Source organism: Oncorhynchus mykiss, chromosome 26, assembly GCF_013265735.2.
Source record: "Oncorhynchus mykiss isolate Arlee chromosome 26, USDA_OmykA_1.1, whole genome shotgun sequence".
Taxonomy (NCBI): Eukaryota; Metazoa; Chordata; class Actinopteri; order Salmoniformes; family Salmonidae; genus Oncorhynchus; species Oncorhynchus mykiss.
The window spans coordinates 22,050,497-22,075,362 of NC_048590.1; the positions used below are offsets into that span (position 1 = coordinate 22,050,497).

Sequence of the window (24,866 nt, forward strand, 5' to 3'; positions counted from 1 at the left end):
ACTGTATTTATGATCAATTTGATGGTCATTTAATGGACAAAAAATTTGCTTTTCTTTCAAATACGAGGACGTTACTAAGTGACCCCAAACTTTTGAATGGTAGTGTAAATACTGTATATGGATGAGCAGTGACAGAGTGGCATAGGCTAAAATGCATTTGATAGTATAGAATACAGTATATACAAATGAGACGAGTAATGCAAGATATGTTAACATAATTAAAGTGGCAATATTAAAGTGACTAGAGTTCTATTTATTAAAGTGGCCAATGATTTCAAGTCTTTATGTTTGCAGCAACCTCTCTGTGCTGGTGATGGCTGTTTAATGGTTTTATGGCCTTGAGATAGAAACAGTTTTTCAGGATTTGATGCACCTGTACTGATCTCGCGTTCTGGATAGTAGCGGGGTGAACAGGCAGTGGCTCGGGTGGTTGTTGTCCTTGATGGTCTTTTTTGGCCTTCCTGATATCGAGTGCTGTAGGTGTCCTGGAGGGCAGGTAGTTTGCCCCTGGTGATGCTTTGTGCAAACCGCACCACCCTCTGTAGAGCCCTGTGGTTGTGGGCGGTGCAGTTGCTGTACCAGGCAATGATTCAGCCTGACAGGATGCTCTTAATTGTGCATCTGTAAAAGTTTGTGAGGGTTTTAGGTGACAAGCCAAATTTCTTCAGCCTCCTGAGGTTGAAGAGGCGCTGTTACGCCTTCTTTACCACACTGTCTGTGTGGGTGGACCATTTCAGTTTGTCCGTGGTGTGTATGCCGAGGAACTTAACATTTTCCACCTTCTCCACTGCTGTCCCATTGATGTGGATAGGGGGGTGCTCCCTCTGCGGTTTCCTGAAGTCCATAATCATCTCCTTTGTTTTGTTGTTATGTTCCTGACTCCACACTCCGAGAGCCACCTCCTCCCTGTAGGCTGTCTCGTCGTTGTTGGTAATCAAGGCTACTACTGTTGTGTCATCTGCAAACTTGATGATTGAGTTGGAGGCGTGCATGGCCACGCAGTCATGGGTGAACATGAAGTACAGGAGTGGGCTGAGCAAGCACCCTTGTGGTGCCCCAGTGTTGAGGATCAGCGAAGTGGAGATGTTGTTCCCTACCTTCACCGCCTGGGGACGGCCCGTCAGGAAGTCCAGGACACAATTGCACAGGGTGGGGATGAGACCCAGGGACTCAAGCTTAATTATGAGCTTGGAGGATACTATGGTGTTAAATGCTGAGCTGTAGTCAATGAACAGCATTCTTACATAGGTATTCCTCTTGTCAAGATGGGATAGGGCAGTATGCCGTGTGATGGCAATTGCATCGTCTGTGGACCTATTGGGGCGGTAAGCAAATTGAAGTGGGTCTAGGGTGACAGGTAAGGTGGAGGTGATATGATCCTTGACTAGTCTCTCAGAGCACTTCATGATGACAAAAATGAGTGCTATGTAGTGATAGCCATTTAGTTCAGTTATCTTTGCATTCTTGGGTACAGGAACAATGGTGGCCATCTTGAAGCATGTGGGGACAACAGACTGGGATAGGGAGAGATTTAATATGTCTGTAAACAAACCAGCCAGCTGGTCTGCTCATGCTCTGAGGACGTGGCTCGGGAAGACGTCTGGGCAGGCAGCTTTGCAATGGTTAACACGTTTAAATGTCTTACTCACGTTGGCCACGGAGAAGGAGAGCCCAGGTCCTTGGCAGCGGGCCGCATCAGTGGCATTGTATTATCCTCAAAGCGGGTGTTAAGTTTGTCTGGGAGCAAGACGTCGGTGTCCGTGACGTGGCTGGTTTTCCTATTGTAGTCCGTGATTGACCCTGCCACATGTGTCTCGTGTTTAAGACGTTGAATTGCGACTTCACTTTGTCTTTATACTCACATTTTGCTTGTTTGATTGCACACAGGTCATGTAGACTAGAGGGGAAGTGTTTGCATTCTATCTAAAATAAGAGATTCTTATCAGCGTTTGACTGTTAGATTAACTCCACCTGACAGCAACTATACAAACAGCACCAAATCATCAGTAGTGGTGGAAAAAGTACCCAATTGTCATACTTTTACTCAAGTAAAAGTGAAAGTCACCCAAGAATGAACATCTACCCTCTACTTCCCAGTATAACTACTTTAATTTGTTCTCTTTGAATAACATATTTTTCTCCCCGATTTGCTTTGGGGTCTGTTTTTGAAGAATAACATCAACTGCTAACATAAACAATGCATTTGTGTTTAGTGAGTCTGCCAGATCAGAGGGAGTAGGGATAACCACGTGTTCTCTTGATAAGTGTGATAATTGGACCATTTTCCTGTCCGAATACTTTTGGGTGTCACGGAAAAGTACATGATTTTCTTTAGGAATGTAGTGTCATGACGTTGGCCTGGGGGGTAGGTTTATGACAGTCATAAATACCTCTTCCCCCCTTTTTCCTCTCTCTACCCTACTGAGGTTACATTTGCAAAACCCTTGGTTAACAGAGATTCTGGGAACATCAGTAGGGGGGGGGAATATGATGTCAGTTCGGTTGTCATCTGAGACATTCTCATCAATGATAAGATGACAAACTCTACAGTGGAAAGTCTACACATCAGAGTTCTCGGATTCACATGGAATTGTTGTTCAATTTAAATGTTTGAATATGAAATGATTTGTGATGGGATGAAATGTGATTTTAGCTTCTAAAATGAGAGATTTGGATTTTCATAAGATAGGGCTGCTCAATCAGTGGCCCGCCCTGTGAAGGGACATGGGCTATAAAACTTTTCAAACACGCCCTCCTCTCCCTTCCTATATAAGCCCTTGACGACAATATAACTATCTGTTCCAAAGATGTGAGGACGACGGTCCTATGTCAGAATGGTTCAGATAATAACTACAGAACGAAGCCAACATCCGTGATACCTCCTAGCCGTTGAGTTAGCAACAGCAGATGCAAATGCAGGTTAGGAAGGAACAGACAGAGTATCCCGTCTACCACACAACGATGTTACCACAACGTATCCAATTGACAACCAGAGACATTCTTCAAAGGACTCGGTTTGGCAACACTGCCTTCCATCTACCACCAACCTACCGAAGCGCAGCTCAGAGTAAATATTTATTGCATTTTCCTTTTCCAAATGGGTGGTAATTTAGAATGCATAAGATACTGTATTTACTATAGCACAGCAGCTTCGCCTTTGTTCCTCAGTCTTCCCGCTCGTTCACTCAAACCCTGCCCCTTTTCCTTTGTGTAACAAGCTGTCATATCTGTTCCGCCCGCTAGTGACGTTTTCCTTTATGACGTAATTTGTAATCAAGTTATGATTTAATTATGTGTATGTATAATTCTGTGTGATTAGTTAGGTATTTAGTAAATAAATATTTAAACCCAATTTTGAATTGCTGATTCAAATTGTTAGCCAGGGTTCGTGCAGATAACCAAGAATTTACAACTTTCAGATGAGACTGAATTAAGATGACTATTGATATTGACTGCTATTGATGTAAAATATTACGAGGTCTTTAAGAGTTTATTCGGAAAATAACAGCTCTATAAATATTATTTTGTGGTGCCCGACTCTCTAGTTAATTACATTTACATGATTAGCTCAATCAGGTGATATTAATTACGGAGAAATTATTTTATAGAATAGCATGTCATATCACTTAATCCGGCATAGCCAAAGACACGACAGTAGTGAAGTAAAAGTAGTCCAAAATAGAAATAGTAAAGTAGAGTGCAGATACCCCCCAAAAAACGACTTAAGTAGTACTTTAAAGTATTTTTTGCATAAATACTTTACACCACTGATCATCAGTACACACTCAACTAAATTTTGAAAAACATAGACTATAGTCTGGGAAACACTACAATGTGAGCTTTAAGTGTGAGAGAGTCTCTCACCTAAACAGATATTATCTCCTGTGAGGCAACCACCTGGATTTCCCCCACATTCTATCACCGTTGGTAGTAGGAGTTAGACAAAACAGGTGTGGGAGTAGGGATATGGGCGGTGGTTTTAAGAAGTCTGCTGGCACCTCATTGGCAGGCAGCCAGTCTCAATGTTCAGCACCCTGGAATAACAACTACAACACATGCATGTGTAGTCAGGATTGGGCCTGTGGTGACAATGAGGGCACATAAACTCAGAGATGCCAAAAAGCTGTGATACCAAAGTGTAGCAAACTCAGCATTACAGGTCCAAAATACTATTACATCTTTGTGTTTGCTGTGAATGTGGTATTATACTCTTTAGTGTGGCTTAAGGTGCTATAACCATTGACTGGAGTTAGTGGTGAGGCCCCAACTCACCCAAATTGCTATGAAACCATTGACTTGGAGAATAACAAGAGGATGCCTCAGAGAACGTGAGTCCAAGTGTCTTGGTTTGCATCCATCAAATATTTAATAGGGTACACATGTGTGTGTGTGTGTGTGTGTGTGTGTGTGTGTGTGTGTGTGTGTGTGTGTGTGTGTGTGTGTGTGTGTGTGTGTGTGTGTGTGTGTGTGTGTGTGTGTGTGTGTGTGTGTGACCCTAGGCACAATACATCAGTGTTATTACCTTGGGGCGCCACGGAATTCCAGGGGTGAGGGAGGGAGAAAGGGTGTGAGGAGGTTAACAAAAGTATCTCGGAGCACAAGGCACCTGCTGTATTTGAGCCATAGCTGTGAGTGTGCAAGTGTATGAGGGGAATCTACCTGATACGGTCTGAGATATTACGGAATGTTTTAAACTTTGAGCTTCAGAGCATTAACAAATGAATGAAACCTCCTACAAATGACATGATGTTCAAAGAAAGGTTTGAGGAAGTGCAGCTTCCTTTAACACCAAGTTCACATCTTATTTCTACATTTTTATGATGACTTCTCTGCAAAAAATGACAGACAATTTTTTCACAAGTGGTTAAAAGCAAAGCACATTTGTGTTTGATATTTGTTTATGAAAGGTTGAAGGTGAAAACCATAATTGCAGGATGTTGGAGTCCAGACAGAGGCCACCAACCCTATAAAGGCATGCAGCTGAGCTGACTCATCACTACCTATTGGTCTCCCAGTGAAAACTACACCAACATGCAGTTTTAACAAAGACCATCACTGTTTTACAAATCTTTAACAAATGACAGACCTTCTAGAACAGATGATAGGTGTGTGTGTGTGTGTGTGTGTGTGTGTGTGTGTGTGTGTGTGTGTGTGTGTGTGTGTGTGTGTGTGTGCGTGCGTGCGTGCGTGCGTGCTGAGGAACCATTGTGAAGTTGTTACTGAGCTGACTGCCACAGTTAATAGCCTACTACCTTCACCACAAAAACACTATGTCCTAATCCTAATAGTTAAAAAGCCTAATCATCAACCATGATAACCACTGTCTGGAGATTGGCAAAGAAATAGTGACGTTTGTTAAATCTTCCTCTTTGTCTCTTATATGGAGGCTTGACAAATCTCTGCTTCCCTTTTTAAATCCTGGGGTAGGCGGAACAGTTACTGGGGTGTCAGGGTGCATGCATTGCTGGACGGACGGCCAGTTGTGACTCTCAGCTGTAGCCCCCTATGCCTACATGAATTCTGTATTGTCCTATTCCCGATACCAACCAAAAAAACAAGCCACAGAGAATCAGCAGACACCTTTCATCACCAGTGAAGTGGAACATATCCTTATCTCGTTGAGGGCAACAGCCATATAATAAAATACAACTGGAAAATACTTCCACTCCACAGACAAGTATCCCTTTGTTAGCTTGGTTTCTTCACATGCAGGCATGTGCACACCCTCCTGTACAGACACACAAACACAGACAGCTGAAGACAGAAGAGGAGCCTCTACCTCATTCTCTCTCTCCTTCCTGTGAGAAGATTTTTCATGGAAAATGTGACTTGACAAAATGTCAATTGTCAAAGTCTACAGGTAATTGTTACCCATGGTTAAACATTAACGTGGCACAATATCACAGTTGGCGAGCCTATTGCTGATAACCTTGGGGAAATAACAGAGCATAACAATAAGACATACAGTAGTATGTAGACTTCACTTATAGATAATGACGTTCTCTAAGAAAACATACAGAAAGTGAGAGCTAGGAACCCGGTATAGCCTAAAATAGATTGTATAGTGAATAGCCTATTACTTTCTATTCTTCTTGTAGAGAGAAAGCTCACCAAACGGTGGCCCTCCTCTTACCAACCACCCGCAGGCAGTCTGGCGCTCACACGTTGTCCGTGCTGACAGCTATTCCCTAAGGAGTGGCTTTCTGTACAGGGTTAGGCAGCTCAAACAATACTGGACCTTTTCTTTGTGTGTGTACTGTGTAGCACGGGTGCCAGTGCAGTGACGGATGGTCTGAAGTGTCTGGAAGTTGTCTAATGACATTTAAAAAATACCCGAGTCTTTGAAAGAGTAACTCAGTCATGTATGACTGAGCTCATTTTCACACGCTGCTGTGAGTGTCTGAGTGTGTGTGAGCTTTGGGGAGGAATCCGGATTTTTACGCATTCCATTTCACACCGTCAGTTTATGTTTCTGTCACTAGTGTATAGTCCGCGTGTGGAGTTGTGAAGAGCATCGCTTATAGGAGGACCTCTGACACATTTTTAGACATCGAAGGAAAACAAAACCATAAGCACCACGTTCAGCAGAGGCGCAGACGGGGTCCGACTGTGTAAAGGTAACAAAAACAAAACAAATGTAAACCCGTTTTTTACTGCATTAATCTGTGATATTTAATTGTTTTCCTAATTTCACCAGAACACATGTGTAGCCTACCGGTTAATACATGCAGTGTGGAGGCAATTCATTTATTGACAAAGCAGAGGCAGGTGTTTCTGTATTTTAGGGTCTAATAGTGAACCTTAGGTTTGGCCTGCTTCACATTGCGCTAAATTAGTCTACAACCCGTTAGAAACCAGTTCTTACATTTGTGTTTTCTTTCATTTCTTTTTTTCCCTTCTGTTGTTGATAGGAATATGTTCCGTTAACTTGATAACTTTGATAACTTTGTCAGGTTGACCAAAACATGAATAACTTGCTCTGAAGTACGTGACAGTTGATTTTGGCTGAATTTCTTCAAAATTATATCTGTTCTTACTTTTAGTAGGCATAATTGTAATGGTATTACTATTATGAAATGCAGAATCGAAGAATGAGATGCTGCTAGTATTTATATCAATGCTTGGGTGATGGGTGATGGTTTTGGTGCAGTTTAATGTTTGTCCGCTTGCTTGCCAGGTTGGCAAAATAATACAGTTCCTGTATCAGCCTTTTAACCAGCAGATTACAATTGTTGCTATAAACATTGGGACTAAATGCATGCAAAGACTGCAAAGTTCAATAACTACTGGCATTAACTAAATGCACCTTAGGAAATGGGGATATCTAGTCAGCTGCACAACTGAATGCATTCAACTGAAATATGTCTCCCATATTCAACCCAAACCCAACCCAAACCCTCTGAATCAGAAAGGTGCGGGGGTCTGCCTTAATCAGCATCATAGGCGCCCAGGTAGCAGTTGTTGTTGGGGGTTAACAGTTGACAGTGCATGTCAGAGCAAAAACCAAGCCATGAGGTCGAAGGAATTGTCCATAAAGCTCCGAGACAGGATTGTGTAGAGGCACAGATCTGGGGAAGGGTACCAAAAAATGTCTGCAGCATTGAAGGTCCCCAAGAACACGGTGGCCTCCATCATTTTTAAATTGAAGAGGTTTGGAACCACCAGCACTCTTCCAAGAGCTGGTCGCCTGGCCAAACGGAGCAATCGGGGGAGAAGGACAACCATCCCTACGGTGAAGCATGTTGGATGCTGCTGGGATGTTTTTCAGCAGAAGGGTCTGGGAGACTAGTCAGGATCGAGGGAAAGATGAACGGAGCAAAATACTGTACAGAGAGATCCTTGATGAAAACCTACTCCAGAGCGCTCAGGGCCTCAAACTGGGGCGAAGGTTCACCTTCCAACAGGACAAGGACCCTAAGCACACAGCCAAGACAATGCATGAGTGGCTTCGGAACAAGTCTCTTAATGTCCTTGAGTGGCCCAGCCAGAGCCTGGACTTGAACCTGATCGAACATCTCTAGAGACCTGGAAATAGCTGTGCAGCGAGGCTCTCTATCCAACCTGACAGCGCTTGAGAGGATCTGCAAAGCAGAATGGGAAAACTGCCCAAATACAGGTGTGCCAAGATTGTAGTCTCATACCCAAGAAGACTCGAGGCTGTAATCACAGCCAAAGGTGCTTCAACAAAGTACTAAGTAAAGGGTCTGAATACTTATGTAAATGTAATATTTCAGTTTTTTGTTTTTGTCAATAAGGCTGTAACGTAACAGAATGTGGGAAAAAGTCAAGGGGTCTGAATACTTTCCGTATGCACAGTATCTCTAGGTCTAACTGATAGATTTTTATGGGGATTTTCCTCTTATGCTAATTAGATTCCCGCAGGGGAATGGACATCGATTAGAGCGTTGGACTAGTAACCGGAAGGTTGCGAGATCGAATCCCTGAGCTAACAAGGTAAAAATCTGCCGTTCTGCCCCTGAACAAGGCAGTTAACCCACTGTTCCTAGGTCATCATTGAAAATAAGAATTTGTTCTTAATTGACTTGCCTAGTTAAATAAAGGTAAAATTAAATCGACTCTTGTTGTTTGTTTTTTTTCCGCTAAGCTACCTCCCACCCCATTGGCAATGTTGTTGCCTACTGGGCCATGGCTTCCTCACAGAAGGAAGCAATATTAAAGTCATATTAAATTACTGGATGAACTGTATACCCCTATATTAAAATGTAGTAAATGTGAATATTTTTGGCACTTTCATCTTTGTTTTGGCCCTCTTGAAACAGCTGAGTTTCCTAGCTTTGCTTTCATCTCTGGTCTGAACCAGCTACTCTGCCCACCTGTTCATCTAAATGGCTGAAATCAGGTCTTTGAGGGGACACTGGTCAACATAGCTAAAGCAGATGCTGGACCATCGTTTGAACCTTGAACTGTATTCACGCTCTTTGTCTGTTTAGCTTAGTGCCCTAACAACAGAGCTTTTTTGTTCAGCTCTGATGTCACGGACCAGGTCACATTTCTCTGCCCTAGTGGGGCGTTTACGCTCTGTTTGCTCTTCTCAGACAAAAGGTGGTGGAGTAAAGCTTGTTGCATGTCTGTCTGACTCACAATTGCTTTGACTGCTTTGCCACTCAGAGCTATACTACACTGAAGTGATATACAGATGCTGTCTGTGACAGACAGGATGAATCACTGTTGTTGAATACATCAAAATACTGCAGCTTAAAGAAAGAACGTTTGCAGCTTAAAATACTGCAGCTTATTAAAGAAAAAAGTTTGAACAAGAGTTCAAGGGATAGCGGAAGTTTCGATTGAGGCCACAATTTCACACATGCAGCATCTTTGAAAAGAAAGGGTGAAACGGGTGAGGGAAGTGTGAAAAGATATTACAGTAAGCAGTTCAATTTTTTTTTATGATTGTGTGTGTGTGAATTTACCTCTGTCACATCAGAAGTATCACAATGTAAACTTAAGTTGCTTACCGAATGTTAAGACTCATATTTGACACCAAGCTCTTGCGTTATTTGGCTAGCTACTATACAATATGCTTTGTGGCCTTGAACATTTATAACTGTCTGAACCGGGTCAACACCACACACACACACACACACACACACACACACACACACACACACACACACACAAAGTTGAGAAGTGAAAGGGACATTCTTTCACTGCATTTAGGCCCTCGGCTTGAACAATGGAGAGGGGGTGGGGGCAGAGACTGGGTGGAGGTCGGGTTCGCCCTTCTCAAACAAAAGAGAACTGAGCACCACCGTGTGTGTACTTGTTGATTATGTGAAGTCTGATTATGTGGTGGGGGAGACATTTCTTATAAATATGGTTAAGGTGTAGTCCACTGTATAATCCATAAAGACCATGCTGTTGACGATTGTCTGATATTTGACGTTGTCTTCATACTTTCAAAAATGTGCTGCATTGCATTTACTCATAGACACATAATCAAGACCTCTCTTATTGTGCTCACTTTTTGCATGATAATAACACTACTGTTACACTGTTTTTGTACTTCAACCTGTTGGCAAATGATCTGATGCCCACTTTAGCAGTAATGTGACAGATAGGGAAGGTGTGCAACACTGCTTGTTGAGGTGGCTACAAGGGAGTAGGTCATGCAAGGGTGATACAGTAAGCCTATTGTGGGATTGATCGATATCTCACTTGTGTTGGTGCTCACACTCATTACATAATAAATATATTTTTGCATAGATGAGAATAGGCCTTCACCTGTAGGAAACCTTTCTGTCTCAACATTTAGCTCAGTGCTTGTACGTGGATATCATTTGCAGTTGACAGGTTTCTTAGGTATGTTGTACGTAAACTGTCTCCTCCACAAACCCCACTAGATTGTGGTTCAATGGCTGTGTGCAGTTTTTTGTCTGTATTCTGTTAATGGAGGAGTGCAGTTTTCCCACAGAAACCAAAGCATGTAGCCAATAGCTTGCACTGCCGTCCTTCGTTTGGGGAATGCCATTGTAATAAACGTTCTAAAGCCACTGTCCACTATATTGCTGCCGAAAAGTTGACTGATATCCAGTCATTCTGAAAGGGGACTAATGACTATTTAGTCTAAATTATGGCATTGCTAAAGTAGGCAAATAATTAGTAGGAAATAACTTTGCCATCATTATCATGTCGTCAAATTTACTTTAGAGAGATGGCAATGTTGCCATTAGCTAGCAAAGTTTGTCAAAAATAGCTAGCATTGTTAACGTTAGCTAGCTAAAATCCCGTCCTGTCCCCTCAATCTTAGGGCCTCTTTACACTACACTACTTTGACGACACAAACTCGTTCCAGGAAATATACTTTTGTGGTGTAAAGAGACAGATCTAGATTCAAATCTTTCTTCAAGAGATGTCTTCAACACTTCCTCCTGAGGTAATGTGGGAGACATCTACACCATATACCCCCCTCTGAGTCGTACAACGTGAAGATAATTTCCCTGCAAGAATTACCTTAATTATTGTAATACCAGTAGATGGGATTTTTGCTCTGTTAGCCAAATTATAAATTAAAGGCCCTAAAAATATCCACAAATATATTTGTGAATAAATCACTGCATTAACCAAGTGTGCAACACTGTGCTCAATATGGTTTAGATGAGAAGCTCCTGTATAGTTTGAATTGGTGTCCTTATTTTGTTTGTCTATAAACTATGGTATTTACAGTATGCTAATAGCTGCACTCACACATGAAGCAGTAATGTGGCTTTGGCCATACCACATCAGAGGCTAGTGTGAGCAGAAAAGTTGTAAATCTGATGTTGAAGAGAGATAGATCTCACTAAACATATTTGACTAATTTAGCGAAATTCACCCTTAGCTAGCTTCCATGTAGTGGTGTAGCTAACTACTGGAATGACACACTACTTTTTTAACAAAAATAAAATATGGATGAAGTAGGCAAGAATTTCCTTTATTTTTCGGCATCAGACCTGCATTATTCTTACTTGAAACCCAATTTTTGCGTTTAACCCTTTGAAGAAGACTTTGTGGTTGCAGGTAGAACCGTCCTGGGTTCCATGTAGAACCCTTTATACAAAGGGTTCTACCTGGAACCAAAAAAGGGTTCTCCTATGGGTACAGCTGAAGAACCTGTTTGGAACCCCTTTTTTTGTAAGAGTGCAGCTTGGTAAACTATATTTTCAGAGTAGCTTCTTGTCTGCTACTACAACTCAGTTGGATATGAAATAAAAGACTGTGGCGTGTGTCTGTGGGAAGATACGTCGATCACCATGGCAGCAGCCACAATATAGATATTTTAGTTCTCAAAAAGGGAATTAGTGTGAATACAGTGAATTAGCATTGCATTCACTGGTAAGTCTGCATCTGTGAGACCTCAGAACACATACATGTCATTGAAGACTCAGTGAATACAAGACACAGTGACTGGTGTCGTCTGTGTGATCGTTGGAAGGAAAGAGTGTTCTCATTGATAAGAACTCAATAAAGGACACTGAATGTATTTTTTTAACAAATGTTTTTATTGATAAGGAAATAGTTAATTATACATTTTTTTGAAAGAATAAGTGTATCTAAGAAGAGGAATGGTGTCTAGGAAATGTGTTGTTTAGAGAAGACAGGATAAATAATTAGAGAATCGCCTCTGGACGGAATGGTACAGATATGTGTTTTCAGACTGACTGCAATCACCCTGGGACAGATCTATCCTGCTTTTCACAGAACACTAATTAAAGTTGAGCAGTATTCATGTTTTACAACTGTGTTGTTCTTCTTGCCGTTCTATAGAGGTCAGAGGTGAAACCATACAGTAACAATGGAGCCTAATCAGGGGTTTGGAGGGACCCTGTGGATGATCTTTCTCTTTGCCCTCTTTGTATCAGGTAAGTGAACATTTTATTTGTAATGTCCTATAAATAAATAAAAATACTGTATGAACTGAGAGGGATTCTGTTTCTTAAAAAGTTTAAAAGTAAAACATAAATAATTCTCAAAAACTATTGTCCAAACAGGATCAGGGGAAAACGACATGGACTTCAAAATGTGTGGAACCTGGCGCCATGGCAGCGGGCTCTTAACTCTGGCTCACGATTTGAAAAGGGGCTGTGGCACCATCACCATCTCAGCCAATGAGAGCTCCCTGTCCATCCGAGGTGAGATAACGGCCCAATGTGAGAACTCCTCTGTCATCAAGCTGGATCCGAGCCCAGAGGCAAGAGAGAGACCCTTCTGTGTGTACTGGGAGCCCCTTCTGGACCAGCTCTGGGTAGAGGTGAATGGACAGAACCACATTCTGTGCTGGCCGTCTGGTCTACAGGGGAACTGCTGCACTGACCTGTCCCAAGGCGAAAACAAAGGGATTTCGACATACGGGATACTCAACGCGACACAACGGGATGATATCATAAGTTACAAAACACACCCAGCCTATGAGTTTTTTGGCGAAATTATCAACTGCAGTAAGCAAGCCTTTAGGTTGTCAGTTAAATTGTCTGATGAGGAAAACAACTTTAATAATTTATTGTTCATCTAAGTACATTTTGGGTGTGTTATACAGTCTTGAAAATATAAATACTACACTGTTTCTGAATGGATTCTTTGCCTTTCAGAAAACGAGTTTTGTGATGAGGCGAGTCAGGGATCTGGTGATAAGGTGAACATGTAAGTTTTACCTCTTTATTTTGAATTACACCCCTCCATGTCATCTCTCAAACTCCTTTATCCTATATGGCTATGCCTATCCTCCTGAGTTGACTAACCACCATGACAAGACGTGGTTGTAAACATGTTCGGGCAGCAGTGAAGTATGATGTCATCTATTATGAGTGAGCTGCAAAGCAGAAAATTGAGCTCATTGTAACTAGTGGGTGGTGGCTGGTTTGTACACAAAACGTCCATCTATAGTACAGCAGTTTCTATATCACTATCACATGCCCAAAAGCAATCTACAGTTGTGGCCAAAAGTTTTGAGAATGACACAGATATTAATTTCCACAAAGTTTGCTGCTTCAGTGTCTTTAGATATTTTTGTCAGATGTTACTATGGAATACTGGAGTATAATTACAAGCATTTCATAAGTGTCAAATGCTTTTATTGACAATTACTAGAAGTTGATGCAAAGAGTCAATATTTGCAGTGTTGGCCCTTCTTTTTCAAGACCTCTGCAATCCGCCCTGGCATGCTGTCAATTAACTTCTGGGCCACATCCTGACTGATGACAGCCCATTCTTGCTTAATCAATGCTTGGAGTTTGTCAGAATTTGTGGGTTTTTGTTTGTCCACCCGTCTCTTGAGGATTGACCAGAAGTTCTCAATGGGATTAAGGTCTGGGGAGTTTCCTGGCCATGGACCCAAAATATCGATGTTTTGTTCCCCGAGCCACTTAGTTATCACTTTTGCCTTATGGCAAGGTGCTCCATCATGCTGGAAAAGGCATTGTTCGTCACCAAACTGTTCCTGGACGGTTGGGAGAAGTTGCTCTCGGAGGATGTGTTGGTACCATTCTTTATTCATGGCTGTGTTCTTAGGCAAAATTGTGAGTGAGCCCACTCCCTTGGCTGAGAAGCAGAATATCAGTCTGTCCCTGATGTTTTTCCTGGAGAGAAGGGGCTTCTTTGCTGCCCTTCTTGACACCAGGCCATCCTCCAAAAGTCTTCGCCTCACTGTGCGTGCAGATGCACTCACACCTGCCTGCTGCCATTCCTGAGCAAGCTCTGTACTGGTGGTGCCCCGATCCCGCAGCAGAATCAACTTTAGGAGACAGTCATGGCACTTGCTGGACTTTCTTGGGCGCCTTGAAGCTTTCTTCATAACAATTGAACTGCTCTCCTTAAAGTTCTTGATTATCCAATAAATGGTTGATTTAGGTGCAATCTTACTGGCAGAAATATCCTAGCCTGTGAAGCCCTTTTTGTGCAAAGCAATGAAGATGGCACGTGTTTTCTTGCAGGTAACCATGGTTGACAGTGGAAGAACATTGATTCCAAGCACCACCCTCCTTTTGAAGCTTCCAGTCTGTTATTCGAACTCAATCAGCATGACAGAGCCAGCCTTGTCCTCGTCAACACTCACACCTGTGTTAACGAGAGAATCACGGACATGATGTCAGTTAGACCTTTTTTGGCAGGGCTGAAATGCAGTGGAAATGTTTTTTGGGGGATTCAGTTAATTTGCAAGGCAAAGAGGGACTTTGCAATTAATTGACTGTGAAAATTAATATTTGTGTCATTCTCAAAACCTTTGGCCACAACTGTACACACAATAGCTGTAACGAAGTGTGTTGAGAGTCAGGAAACAAGTTCAGGGAGTGAGTGTTTTTAATAAATAAAAGTGTTTTTAATAAATAAATGAAACTAACACGTAACACAAACAACGCACAGACATGACCCAGGAACAGAAACAATAACGCCTGAGGAGCCATGAGGCATGAGAGCCCGGCAATCCGGCTGGGGCATGAGAGCCTGTAGTGGCTCCCGGACCCGACTGCATTTACACTGAAACAACAAACAAAAAAAGACTCCCTGATGCTTCCCTTAGGTGAGGCGTTATTCTGTAACGATGTATGCTGAGAGTCGGGAAGCAAGTTCAGGGAGTGAGTGTTTTAATAAGTAAATGAAACCAACACGTATCACAAACAACGCACAGACATGACCTAGGAACAGACACAATAACGCCTGGGGAAGGAACCAAAGGGAGAGGGAAGGTAATCATAAAGAGGGTAGGTAATCAGGGAGGTGATGGATTCCAGGTGAGTCTGATGACGTGCAGGTACATTTAACGATGGTGACAGGTGTGCGCCATAACGAGCAGCCTGGTGACCTAGAGGCCGGAGTGACAATACCCCATAATGACAAAGCATAGATTAGATTTTTTGAAGTTTTTGTAAATGTATTAAACATTTTAAAAACAGAGACCCTATTTACATAAATATTCAGACCCTTTCCTATGAGACTCAAAATTGAGCTCAGGTGCATCCTGTTTCCATTGATCATCCTTGAGATGTTTCTACAACTTGATTGGAGTCCACCTGTGATAAATTCAATTGATTTGACATGATTTGGAAAGGCACACAACTGTCTGTAAAAGGTCCCATAGTTGACCGTGCATGTCACCGAAAAAACCAAGCCATGAGGTCGAAGGAATTATCCGTAGAGCTCCAAGACAGGATTGTGTTGAGGCACAGATCTGGGGAAGGGTACCAAAAAATGTCTGCAGCATTGAAGGTCCCAAAGACTATTATCATTGGGTTTACTTGATAGCTACCTACACAAATAGCTAGCTAGAACAAAGTGTTAATAAGATATTCATTTAAAAAGGATTAAAAGCAATACAAATAAGTTATGTGGCCTCCATCATTCTTAAATGAAAGGAGTTTGGAACCACCAAGACTCTTCCTAGAGCAGGCCAGACGGCCAAACTGAAACATTCGGAGGAGAAGGGCCTGGTCATGGAGGTTACCAAGAACCCGATGGTCACTCTGACATAGCTCGAGAGTTCCTCTGTGGAGATGGGAGAACCTTCCAGAAGGACAACCATCTCTGCAGCACTCCACCAATCAGGCCTTTATGGTAGAGTGGCCAGACAGAAGCCACTCCTCAGTAAAAGGCACATGACAGCACGCTTGGAGTTTGCCAAAAGGCACCTAAATACTCTCAGAGAAACAATATACTCTGGTTTGATGAAACCAAGATTGAACTCTTTGACCTGAATGCTAAGCGTAAAGTCTTGAGGAAACCTGGCAGGATCCCTACAGTGAAGCGTGGTGGTGGCATCATGCTGTGGGGATGTTTTTCAGCGGCAAGGACTGGGAGACTAGTCAGGATCTAGGCAAAGATGAACGGAGCAAAGTACAGAGAGATCCTTGATGAAAACCTGCTCCAGAGCGCTCAGGACCTCAGACTGGGGCTAAGCTTCACCTTCCAACAGGACAAGGACCCTAAGCACACAGCCAAGACAACGCAGGAGTGGCTTCGGGACAAGTCTCTGAATGTCCTTGAGTGGCCCAGCCAGATCCCGGACTTGAACCCGATCAAACATCTCTGTAGAGACCTGAAAAAGCTATGCAGCAACACTCCCCATTCAACCTGACAGAGTTTGAGAGGATCTGCAGAGAAGAATGGGAGAAACTCCACAAATACACGTGTGCCAAGCTTGTAGCATCATACCCAAGAAGACTCAAGGCTGTAGTCGCTGCCAAAAGGTGCTTCAACAAAGTACTGAGTAAAGGGTCTGAATACTTGTGTAAATGTGATGTTTCAAGCTTTCTTTATTATAAATTAGCTCAAATTTCTAAACCTGTTTTTGTTTAGTCATTGTGGGGTGTTCTGGTAGATTCATGAGGGTGGGGAAAACCATTTAATCAATTTTAGAATAAGGCTGTAACGTAACATAATGTGGAAAGAGTCAAGGGGTCTGAATACTTTCCAAAGGCACTGTATGTAATGCATGGAAATGACCTGTATGAGATAGAGTGGGTTGTAAATACTGTCTGTATTGGTCTGTAGGATAGAGGAGACAGTGATGAGGTCCAAGGTGCTGGGGAACGTGGTGCTGCCCTGTGCCCTGAGCTCTGTGGTGGAGATGGAGGAAGGCTTTCAGGGCTACAACATCACTCTGCCTGTAAGACCATAAACGCACACACAGACACACAAACACGTAATGTTATATGATTATTATAACTAACTTGTGTGTTGGTGTTGTGCAGGCGCCTCAAGGAGTTCCTCCTCAAATGATTCCATCAGTTCACCTGCCTTCTTGTCTGAAACGTCCAGAAAAGAAAAAGGTCAAGGTTGTCTGCACCTACTTCAAAAACAGTATCTTATTCCAGGTAAGAGCCAATGGGGTTTTTCACTTGGCTGCTAACCTAGTCTATGTAAACTGTACATTACAGTTTACACTAAAGCACCAATGAAGATTCTCCATTGAACATGCTTCTTAGTCCAAGACGAAGTTTAATCTGGGTCCGGGGAAACCGACCCGTATAGTATGAAGTATAGTTGTGATTCTGGTTGTTGTGTTCACAGGGGAGTTCTAAGGCAGACCAGAGTGACATCAGGATTCTAGAAGATGTGGTGGGAATCACTGTAGAGAATGAGATCATCACCAACCTTCCAGAGCCAATCAGGATTGGTTTCCATCATTCTGCCATACCAGTAAGTGTGTGCGTGCTTGCCTGAATGCATCTGTGTGTCTTAGTTGACTGGAAGCACGCCATTTCCTTCCCTTGATGTATTTTACTGTCTCAAACCCTCCGAGCACAAACCACTTCAAAAGCCCCTTCAGAAGCAAAAGGAAACAAAGTGAAAGATTTGTAGAAAAAGATGATGTGTATGCTTAAACAGCTGTACAGTTAGAGTAAAGTTAACTTTCTGTTGTATGGGTTGTAGTGTTTAGTGTTTCTGGACTTTATCTCAGCATGGTCTTATTGTTATCACTTTTAGATATTTTGATTGATTCTGGTGTATCAGTTCAATTGAAAATGTTGTGGGTCACATCATTGCACACTTGATCCCTCTTTCTGGTCTGACTCAGTGTGTGAGTTGGTCATCAGTAGCACTTGTAAAATATGATTGCAGCTCATCTTGCATGCCAGACAGAGATATACATGATTTGGTATGTGTTGCTGTTCAGTATCCAGGTCACCATCTAGTGGTGAATTGAATATGTTAGTCCCTACTTGCCTCTTATCTCCCTTTTGTAACTTATCTTTTTCAGACAAGTCACTCAAGAAAATGTGTTTCTTGGGACACAAAGAAAGGTTTGTAAAGAAGAGTTTATTCATTATTATAAACCGGGTCTTTCGAGCCCTGGATGCTGATTGGCTGAAAGCCGTGGTATATCAGATAATATACCACGGGTATGATGCAAAATTACTTGTTTACTCTTGTAATTACGTTGGTAACCAGTTTATAATAGCAATAAGGCACCTCTGGAGTTTGTGGTATATGGCCAATATACCAAGGCTAAGGACCGTATCCAGGCACTTCTCGTTGCATCGTGTGTAAGAACAGCCCTTACCTGTGGTATATTGGCCATATACCACACCACCTTGGGCCTTAACGCTTAATTATGCAGTGTTAGCATTTCCAGGTCTTGCTACGGCTATTGGTATTGGTTTAATTGTTGCAGATCCAGCAGAGGTCACATGGAAAAAGGAAGGTTGTGAGACCATACAGAAAGGTGTGGAGGACACAGAGTGCCACTGTAATCATCTCACATACTTTGCCATCCTAGTGGTGAGCTATAACCTCTATCTAGAATATTTACATGGGCAATCATTTGAATAAATAAATAAGAACTCATCTCAAGTAGATTGGTAATAGTAGACCTAAAATTGGTTTTGTCTTCTATTCACCTCAGCAATTGGAACCACGACCAGTCCGCCATCTGGTGGCTCTAACAGTCATTACATCAATGGGCTGTGCTGCCTCTACGTTGAGCTGTGTTGTCCTCATCTACTTCCTTAACACACAGAGGTACTTCTCCTCACATGCAATAATCTGTCTCCCTGCAGCCTGTCCTACGCATAATATCTCCTACCAGGCCTCAACATGTGACAATACTTCCTAATCATGTTGTGCAAATATCTGAGATCATGGGAAATCCTAAATGCTTAAAAAATATGAGTGATATTTGTTTCATAGCAGTTACCCTCTCTCTCTCTCTCTCTATCCCCCCTCCCCCATCTCTCTCACTCACTAACTTTATCTCCTCTTCTTGCACTGTGGCAGGAGAGCGAAGGACCAGTCCACTGCAGTCCATCGGGGTCTGGCCATGGCACTGTTCCTTCTTAGCCTCCTCTTCTTCCTGACAGGGACTGTGGCCAACGTGGGAGGTAACAAGGCATGCTGGGTTTTTGGGGCGGCTCTCCACTATGCTCTGCTCAGTTCCTTCTCCTGGATGTTTATTGAAGTGTTACACACCTTTTGGTTGGTCTACATGGTGTTCAGCCCCTCCCCCAATCCGAATGTTTGGCACCTGGTTGGCTTTGGTGAGTGGTAACATACACAAAGAATCGGTTTATATTCCACTGCCCATTGGTAGATGAATACAATTGACATGAATACACCTTTAAACCATTGACTGTTACCATCATTTTGATCCTCTGTCCAGGTCTCCCAGCTGTTCCGGTCATTGTACTGCTTGCCATTGGAAAAGTCTATGGTGTGATAGAGGTTGTGTCCAGTGAGGATGTCAACAACCCCTACTTGATGTGAGTGCACTTTGGATCTACTGTACCTGTAAGATGAACAGTAGTTAAAGTTTTGACATTTGACTGAGGTGATGAGTAAGTTAGCCCAGTGGTTCATGCTTTTTCACCATGGTCTTCTAGGTGCTGGATGGATGTGTCTCCACACTCTGTAGGCCTACTAGCCCATTACTTCATCAACCTGACCTTCCTGGCTGTAGTGGTCCTCTCTGGTCTGATCATGCTCTTCCTGGTCCTGAGAAATATCCAGAACCGAGACGAGTGGCGGAAGAACAAGGTGGCGTTCCTCAGTATCTGGGGTCTCAGCTGCCTGTTCGGAACCACGTGGGGCCTGGGATTCTTGGACTTTGGACAGCTCTCGGAGTTCATCCCCTTCCTCTTCTGCATCCTCAACTCCCTACAGGGTAGGTCCACCTCTGTTGAGTCTATCAAAAGGTTAATATGGTCACATGACCAGAGGAGGCTGTCAGAGCCAACCGTCTATTGTGCTGCTTTGAAACAATGCCCTGTAAAAGTTTCAACAGCGTATCAGGAAAAACCTCCCTGCAACCGATTTCCAGTTGTATTCACTAGCTATTAGCTACATATTTAGATTATAAGCTAAAGGTTTTAGAACACCTACTCATTCAAAAGGTTTTTCTTTATTTGTACTATTTTCTACACTCTAGAATAATAGTGAAGACATCAAAACTATGAAGTAACACATGGAATATTGTAGAACAAAAAAAAAGTGTTAAACAAATCAAAATATATTTTATATTAGAGATTCTTCATATAGCCACCCTTTGCCTTGACAGCTTTGCACACTCTTCGCATTCTCTCAACCAACTTCACCTAGAATGCTTTTCCAACCGTCTTGAAGGAGTTCATATGCTGAGCACTTGTCGGCTGCTTGTCCTTCACTTTGCGGTCCAACTCATCCCAAACCATCTCAATTTGGTTGAGGTCGGGATTGTGGAGGCCAGGTCATCTGATGCAGCACGCCATCACTCTCCTTGTGTGCTGGGTCATTGTCCTATTGAAAAACAAATAATAGTCCCACTAAGCCCAAACCAGTAGGGATGGCATATCGCTGCAGAATGCTGTGATAGCCATGCTGGTTAAGTATGCTTTTACTTCTAAATAAATCACAGACAGTGTCACCAACAAAGCACCCCCACACTATAACACCTCCTCCTCCATGCTTTATGGTGGGAAACACACATGCAGAGATCATCCGTTCACCCACACCGCATCTCACAAAGACACAGCGGTTGGATCCAAAAATCTACAATTTGGACTCCAACCCAAAGGACAAATTCCCACCGGTCTAATGTCCATTGCTCGTGTTTCTTGGCCCAAGCAAGTCTCATCTTCTTATGGGTGTCCTTTAGTAGTGGTTCCTTTACAGCAATTCGACCACAAAGGCCTGATTCACACAGTCTCCTCTGAACAGTTGATGTTGAGATGTTTCTGTTACTTGAACATTGTGAAGCATTTATTTGGGCTGCAATTTCTGAGGCTGGTAACTCTAATGAACTTATCCTCTGCAGCAGAGGTAACTCTGAGTCTTCCTTTCATGTGGTTGTCCTCATGAGTACCAGTTTCATCATATCGCTTGATGGGTTATGCGACTGCACTTGAAGAAACATTCAAAGTTCTTGAAATGTTCCTTATTGACTGACCTTCATGTCTTAAAGTAATGAGGGACTGTCGTTTCTCTTTGCTTATTCGAGCTGTTCTTGCCATAATATGGACTTGGTCTTTTATCAAATAGGGCTATCATCTGTATACCCCCCCCCCCCTCCCCTACTGGGTCACAACACAATTGATTAGCTCAAACGCATTTACAAGGAAAGAAATTCCACAAATTAACTTTTAAGAAGGCACACCTGTTAATTGAAATGCATTCTGGTTGAGAGAATGCCAAGAGTGTGCAAAGCTGTCATCAAGGCAAAGGGTGGCTACATTGAAGAATCTCAAATATATTTTGATTTGTTGAACACATATAGTTTATGGTTACTATATGATTCCATATGTATTATTTCATAGTTTTGATGTCTTCACTATAATACAATGTAAAAAAAAAAGTCCAATTTAAAAAAAACTTGAATGAGAAGATGTTATAAAACTTTTGACCGGTAGTGAATATGGATTTGTTTCCATGTCATTTGTTTCACTACTGTTGAAATAAGTGACATTCATTAAGCATTTAGTTGTTACAGATAGTTTAGAATTATGTTGATTATAGGCTGTTTTGAATTCAGAATCTGGAATCTAATTCTGGAGCATAGATTCTAGCTTATGTACTGTATTATTGGTCCATCACAGAACTAATCTGAAACATTGTGTGGTCTGTCCCATAGGTTTCTTCCTGATGCTCCGATTCTACATTCTTGATCGGATGCGGAAACAATCGGGGTCTAGTTTGGATGGTAGCACAGCATCTTCCACCAGGCAACACATGCTGCAGTAGAAGAGCTGAGCTGGGGTACATGGGATACCATTTTTTTGTAGGCTAAAGGAGGAGCAATGTACCAAATGTAACTCTGTCACTCAGAACATTCCAACTCTGGGGTTGAGATTCAGAATATTGCACGATACAAGCCATTTCCATACACATATCTGAGTGACTGTAAAAAAAAAAATACAGTCAAAATTAAAGCTATAATTGACATAAGGTGAAACAGCGCCACTGGTCACTCCAGGCACATTTGTTATTATTTTATTATGGGGCAGAGATGCATCCTGGTAAAAAAATATATATATCATAGTACTCTGCTGATCTATCGCATGTGCAATGAAAAAAAAAAATTTGTTCGTTGTTTGAAGTAACGTCTTTGCCCAGGGCGAACCTTGATAAGCTTGTTTTATTCTGTGTAAACGTATCATTTCATAGATATCAGTCATCGCTCATTTCAAACTTTTGAAGTAGCACTTTAGCTTCTTAGTCTTGTCGTTTACCCATTCATCATGTTGTAGAATCAGGTATGTAAAAAACATTCATACATAGTTTTCCAGAGACTGGTAGTTACTTTACTCAGAAAAGGACTCATAGAAGTGTCATTCAGGCCATCATCTGAAAGACAGCAGGCATTGTACAATGACATTTGGCTGAAGTTGGCAACTTGCTCTATTCTGTGACAAACACTGTATTTTCAGATCATAGTTACTGGACTATGTTTTGCACTTTATTGTACAGAGATGTATTTTTTAGAAAACATGACTGGTTGTGCCACTGACATTATTGTGTGTATATCTTTTGCAACTTTTGAAAACATATTGTATTTGTGTGGATGTAAATGTATATTGCTTCAATAAAAGTTGACTGGATAAGAAAAGAACACCAGGACCTTAGTTTGAATGTACAACTACAAAAAATAGGTAATAATTGACAATTATTAACAATTCATAAGCGAAATACCTGCACTGTATACAACTACAATGTGTGTACAAAACATTAAACCCATGCTCTTTCCATGACATAGACTGACCAGTTGAAGCCAGGTGAAATCTATGATCCCTTATCCCTTATTAAATCCACTTCAAATCAGTGTAGATGAAGAGGAGGAGACAGGTTAAAGATGAAGGGGAGGAGACAGGTTAAAGAAGGATTTTGAAGCTTTGAGACATGGCTTGTGAATAGGCAAGACAAAAGACTTAAGTGCCTTTGAACATGATATGGTAGTAGGTGGCAGGCTCACCGGTTTGAGTGTGTTAAGTACTGCAGCGCTGCTGGGTTTTTCGCACTCAACAGCTTCCCGTGTGTATCAATGATGGTCCACCACCCAACATCCAGCCAACTTGACACAACGGTGGGAAGCATTGGAGTCAACATGGGCCAACATCCATGTGGAACACTTTCGACGCCTTGTAGCCCGTGCCCCGACAAATTGAGGCTGTTCTGAGGTCAAAAGGGGGTGCAACTCAATATTAGGAAGGTGTTCTTATATTTGGTACGCTCAGTGTATGACGCTGTAGCTCTGGTTTACAGTAAATTGCAGAGGTTCTAAGGAAAACAGAGTGTCATGATTGCTTAGTTGCAGGATGGTTACAGTGACTGTGTGGAAACTTGCACAACAGGGTTTTTACGTGGCCCACACACTGGGTTACTTCAGAGTGACAGGGAGCAGGGTAAATGCACTGTAAAAACACATGATGGAAAAGAGTGGGGGAGAATGAGGAAGTAAGCCATCAAACTGATACTTATATCTCTTTTAGCCTGTCAATGAGATGTCCATTCTTATAAGAGGATTGACTATATTTAGCCTACATTAGAATTTACTGTTACCAGACTTAGATACAGCAAACCGGTTGTGTCCACACTATCTCCCTGTGCGTTTAATGCCCAAAGGCAGGTGTGAGTAAAACATAGTGTTTAATAAGACACAGTCACAGTTTTCATACCCACAAACATTTCAACCTACTCATTGAACACTCATACATATATTGTAGCCTATTGTTAAATAGCATAACGCCCTTAAAGTAAATGGAAACAGGAATAAAGATAGACACATAGGTCATGCTCTTCTCTATTTCTGTTTTATTCCTCCATCACCTGTGTCTACCTCATCCGTCTCAACAAATATCATTCAGAGTCATTCAGGCCAGTCATAAAATCATCACATGGACAAAATGATGATCCAAGTCAGATACAGTACCAGTCAAAAGTTGACACTCCTACTCATTCAAGGGTTTTTCTTTATTTGTACTATTTTCTACATTGTAGAATAATAGTGAAGACCTCAAAACTATGAAATAACATATATGGAATCATGTAGTAACCAAAAAAGTGTTAAAATATATTTGTTTATGTTTGACATCCTTCAAAGTAGCCACTCTTTGCCTTGATAAACTCTGAACCAGCTTCCCCTGGAATGCTTTTCAACAATCTTGAAGGAGTTCCCACATATACTGAGCACTTGTTGGTTGCTTTTACTTCACTCTGCGGTCCAACTCATCCCAAACCATCTCAATTGGGTTGAGGTCAGGTGATTGTGGAGGCCAGGTCATCCGATGCAGCCCTCCATCACTCTCGTTGTTGGTCATATAGCCCTTACAAAGCCTGGAGTTGTGTTGGGTTATTAGATCATTTTTTGTGAGTGTTGTGTTAGATGGGATGTTATTTGTTTATTTTTTTTAAGCAAAGTATAAGGGGGTTGTACTCCAGTCTAGTAGGTGGCGGTAATGCAACATTTATTG

At 42.0% G+C, this 24,866-nt stretch overlaps 1 protein-coding gene across 1 annotated transcript; it reads left to right on the forward strand.

The window, feature by feature from the left end:
- The first annotated feature begins 5,979 nt into the window (after nt 1-5,979).
- LOC110506390 (adhesion G-protein coupled receptor G5) lies at nt 5,980-23,008 on the forward strand. Its single transcript, XM_036963936.1, has 14 exons — nt 5,980-6,617; nt 12,265-12,359; nt 12,489-12,935; nt 13,086-13,137; nt 16,981-17,095; nt 17,181-17,303; nt 17,500-17,628; nt 18,191-18,233; nt 18,605-18,711; nt 18,836-18,951; nt 19,207-19,466; nt 19,589-19,688; nt 19,809-20,089; nt 22,031-23,008. The coding sequence occupies exons 2-14, from the start codon at nt 12,293-12,295 to the stop codon at nt 22,138-22,140; spliced, it is 1,950 nt and encodes a 649-aa protein (XP_036819831.1). The 5' UTR covers nt 5,980-6,617; nt 12,265-12,292; the 3' UTR covers nt 22,141-23,008.
- Nucleotides 23,009-24,866: the final 1,858 nt, after the last annotated feature.

What these genes read in the sequence shown, in the direction of transcription:
- LOC110506390 (XM_036963936.1), top strand. Translation starts at nt 12,293, where the DNA reads ATGGAGCCTAATCAGGGGTTTGGAGGGACCCTGTGGATGATCTTTCTC. An exon ending in CTTTGCCCTCTTTGTATCAG is followed by an intron (nt 12,360 to 12,488) that starts GTAAGTGAACAT and finishes TTGTCCAAACAG; the next exon opens with GATCAGGGGAAAACGACATG. An exon ending in GCTACAACATCACTCTGCCT is followed by an intron (nt 17,096 to 17,180) that starts GTAAGACCATAA and finishes GGTGTTGTGCAG; the next exon opens with GCGCCTCAAGGAGTTCCTCC.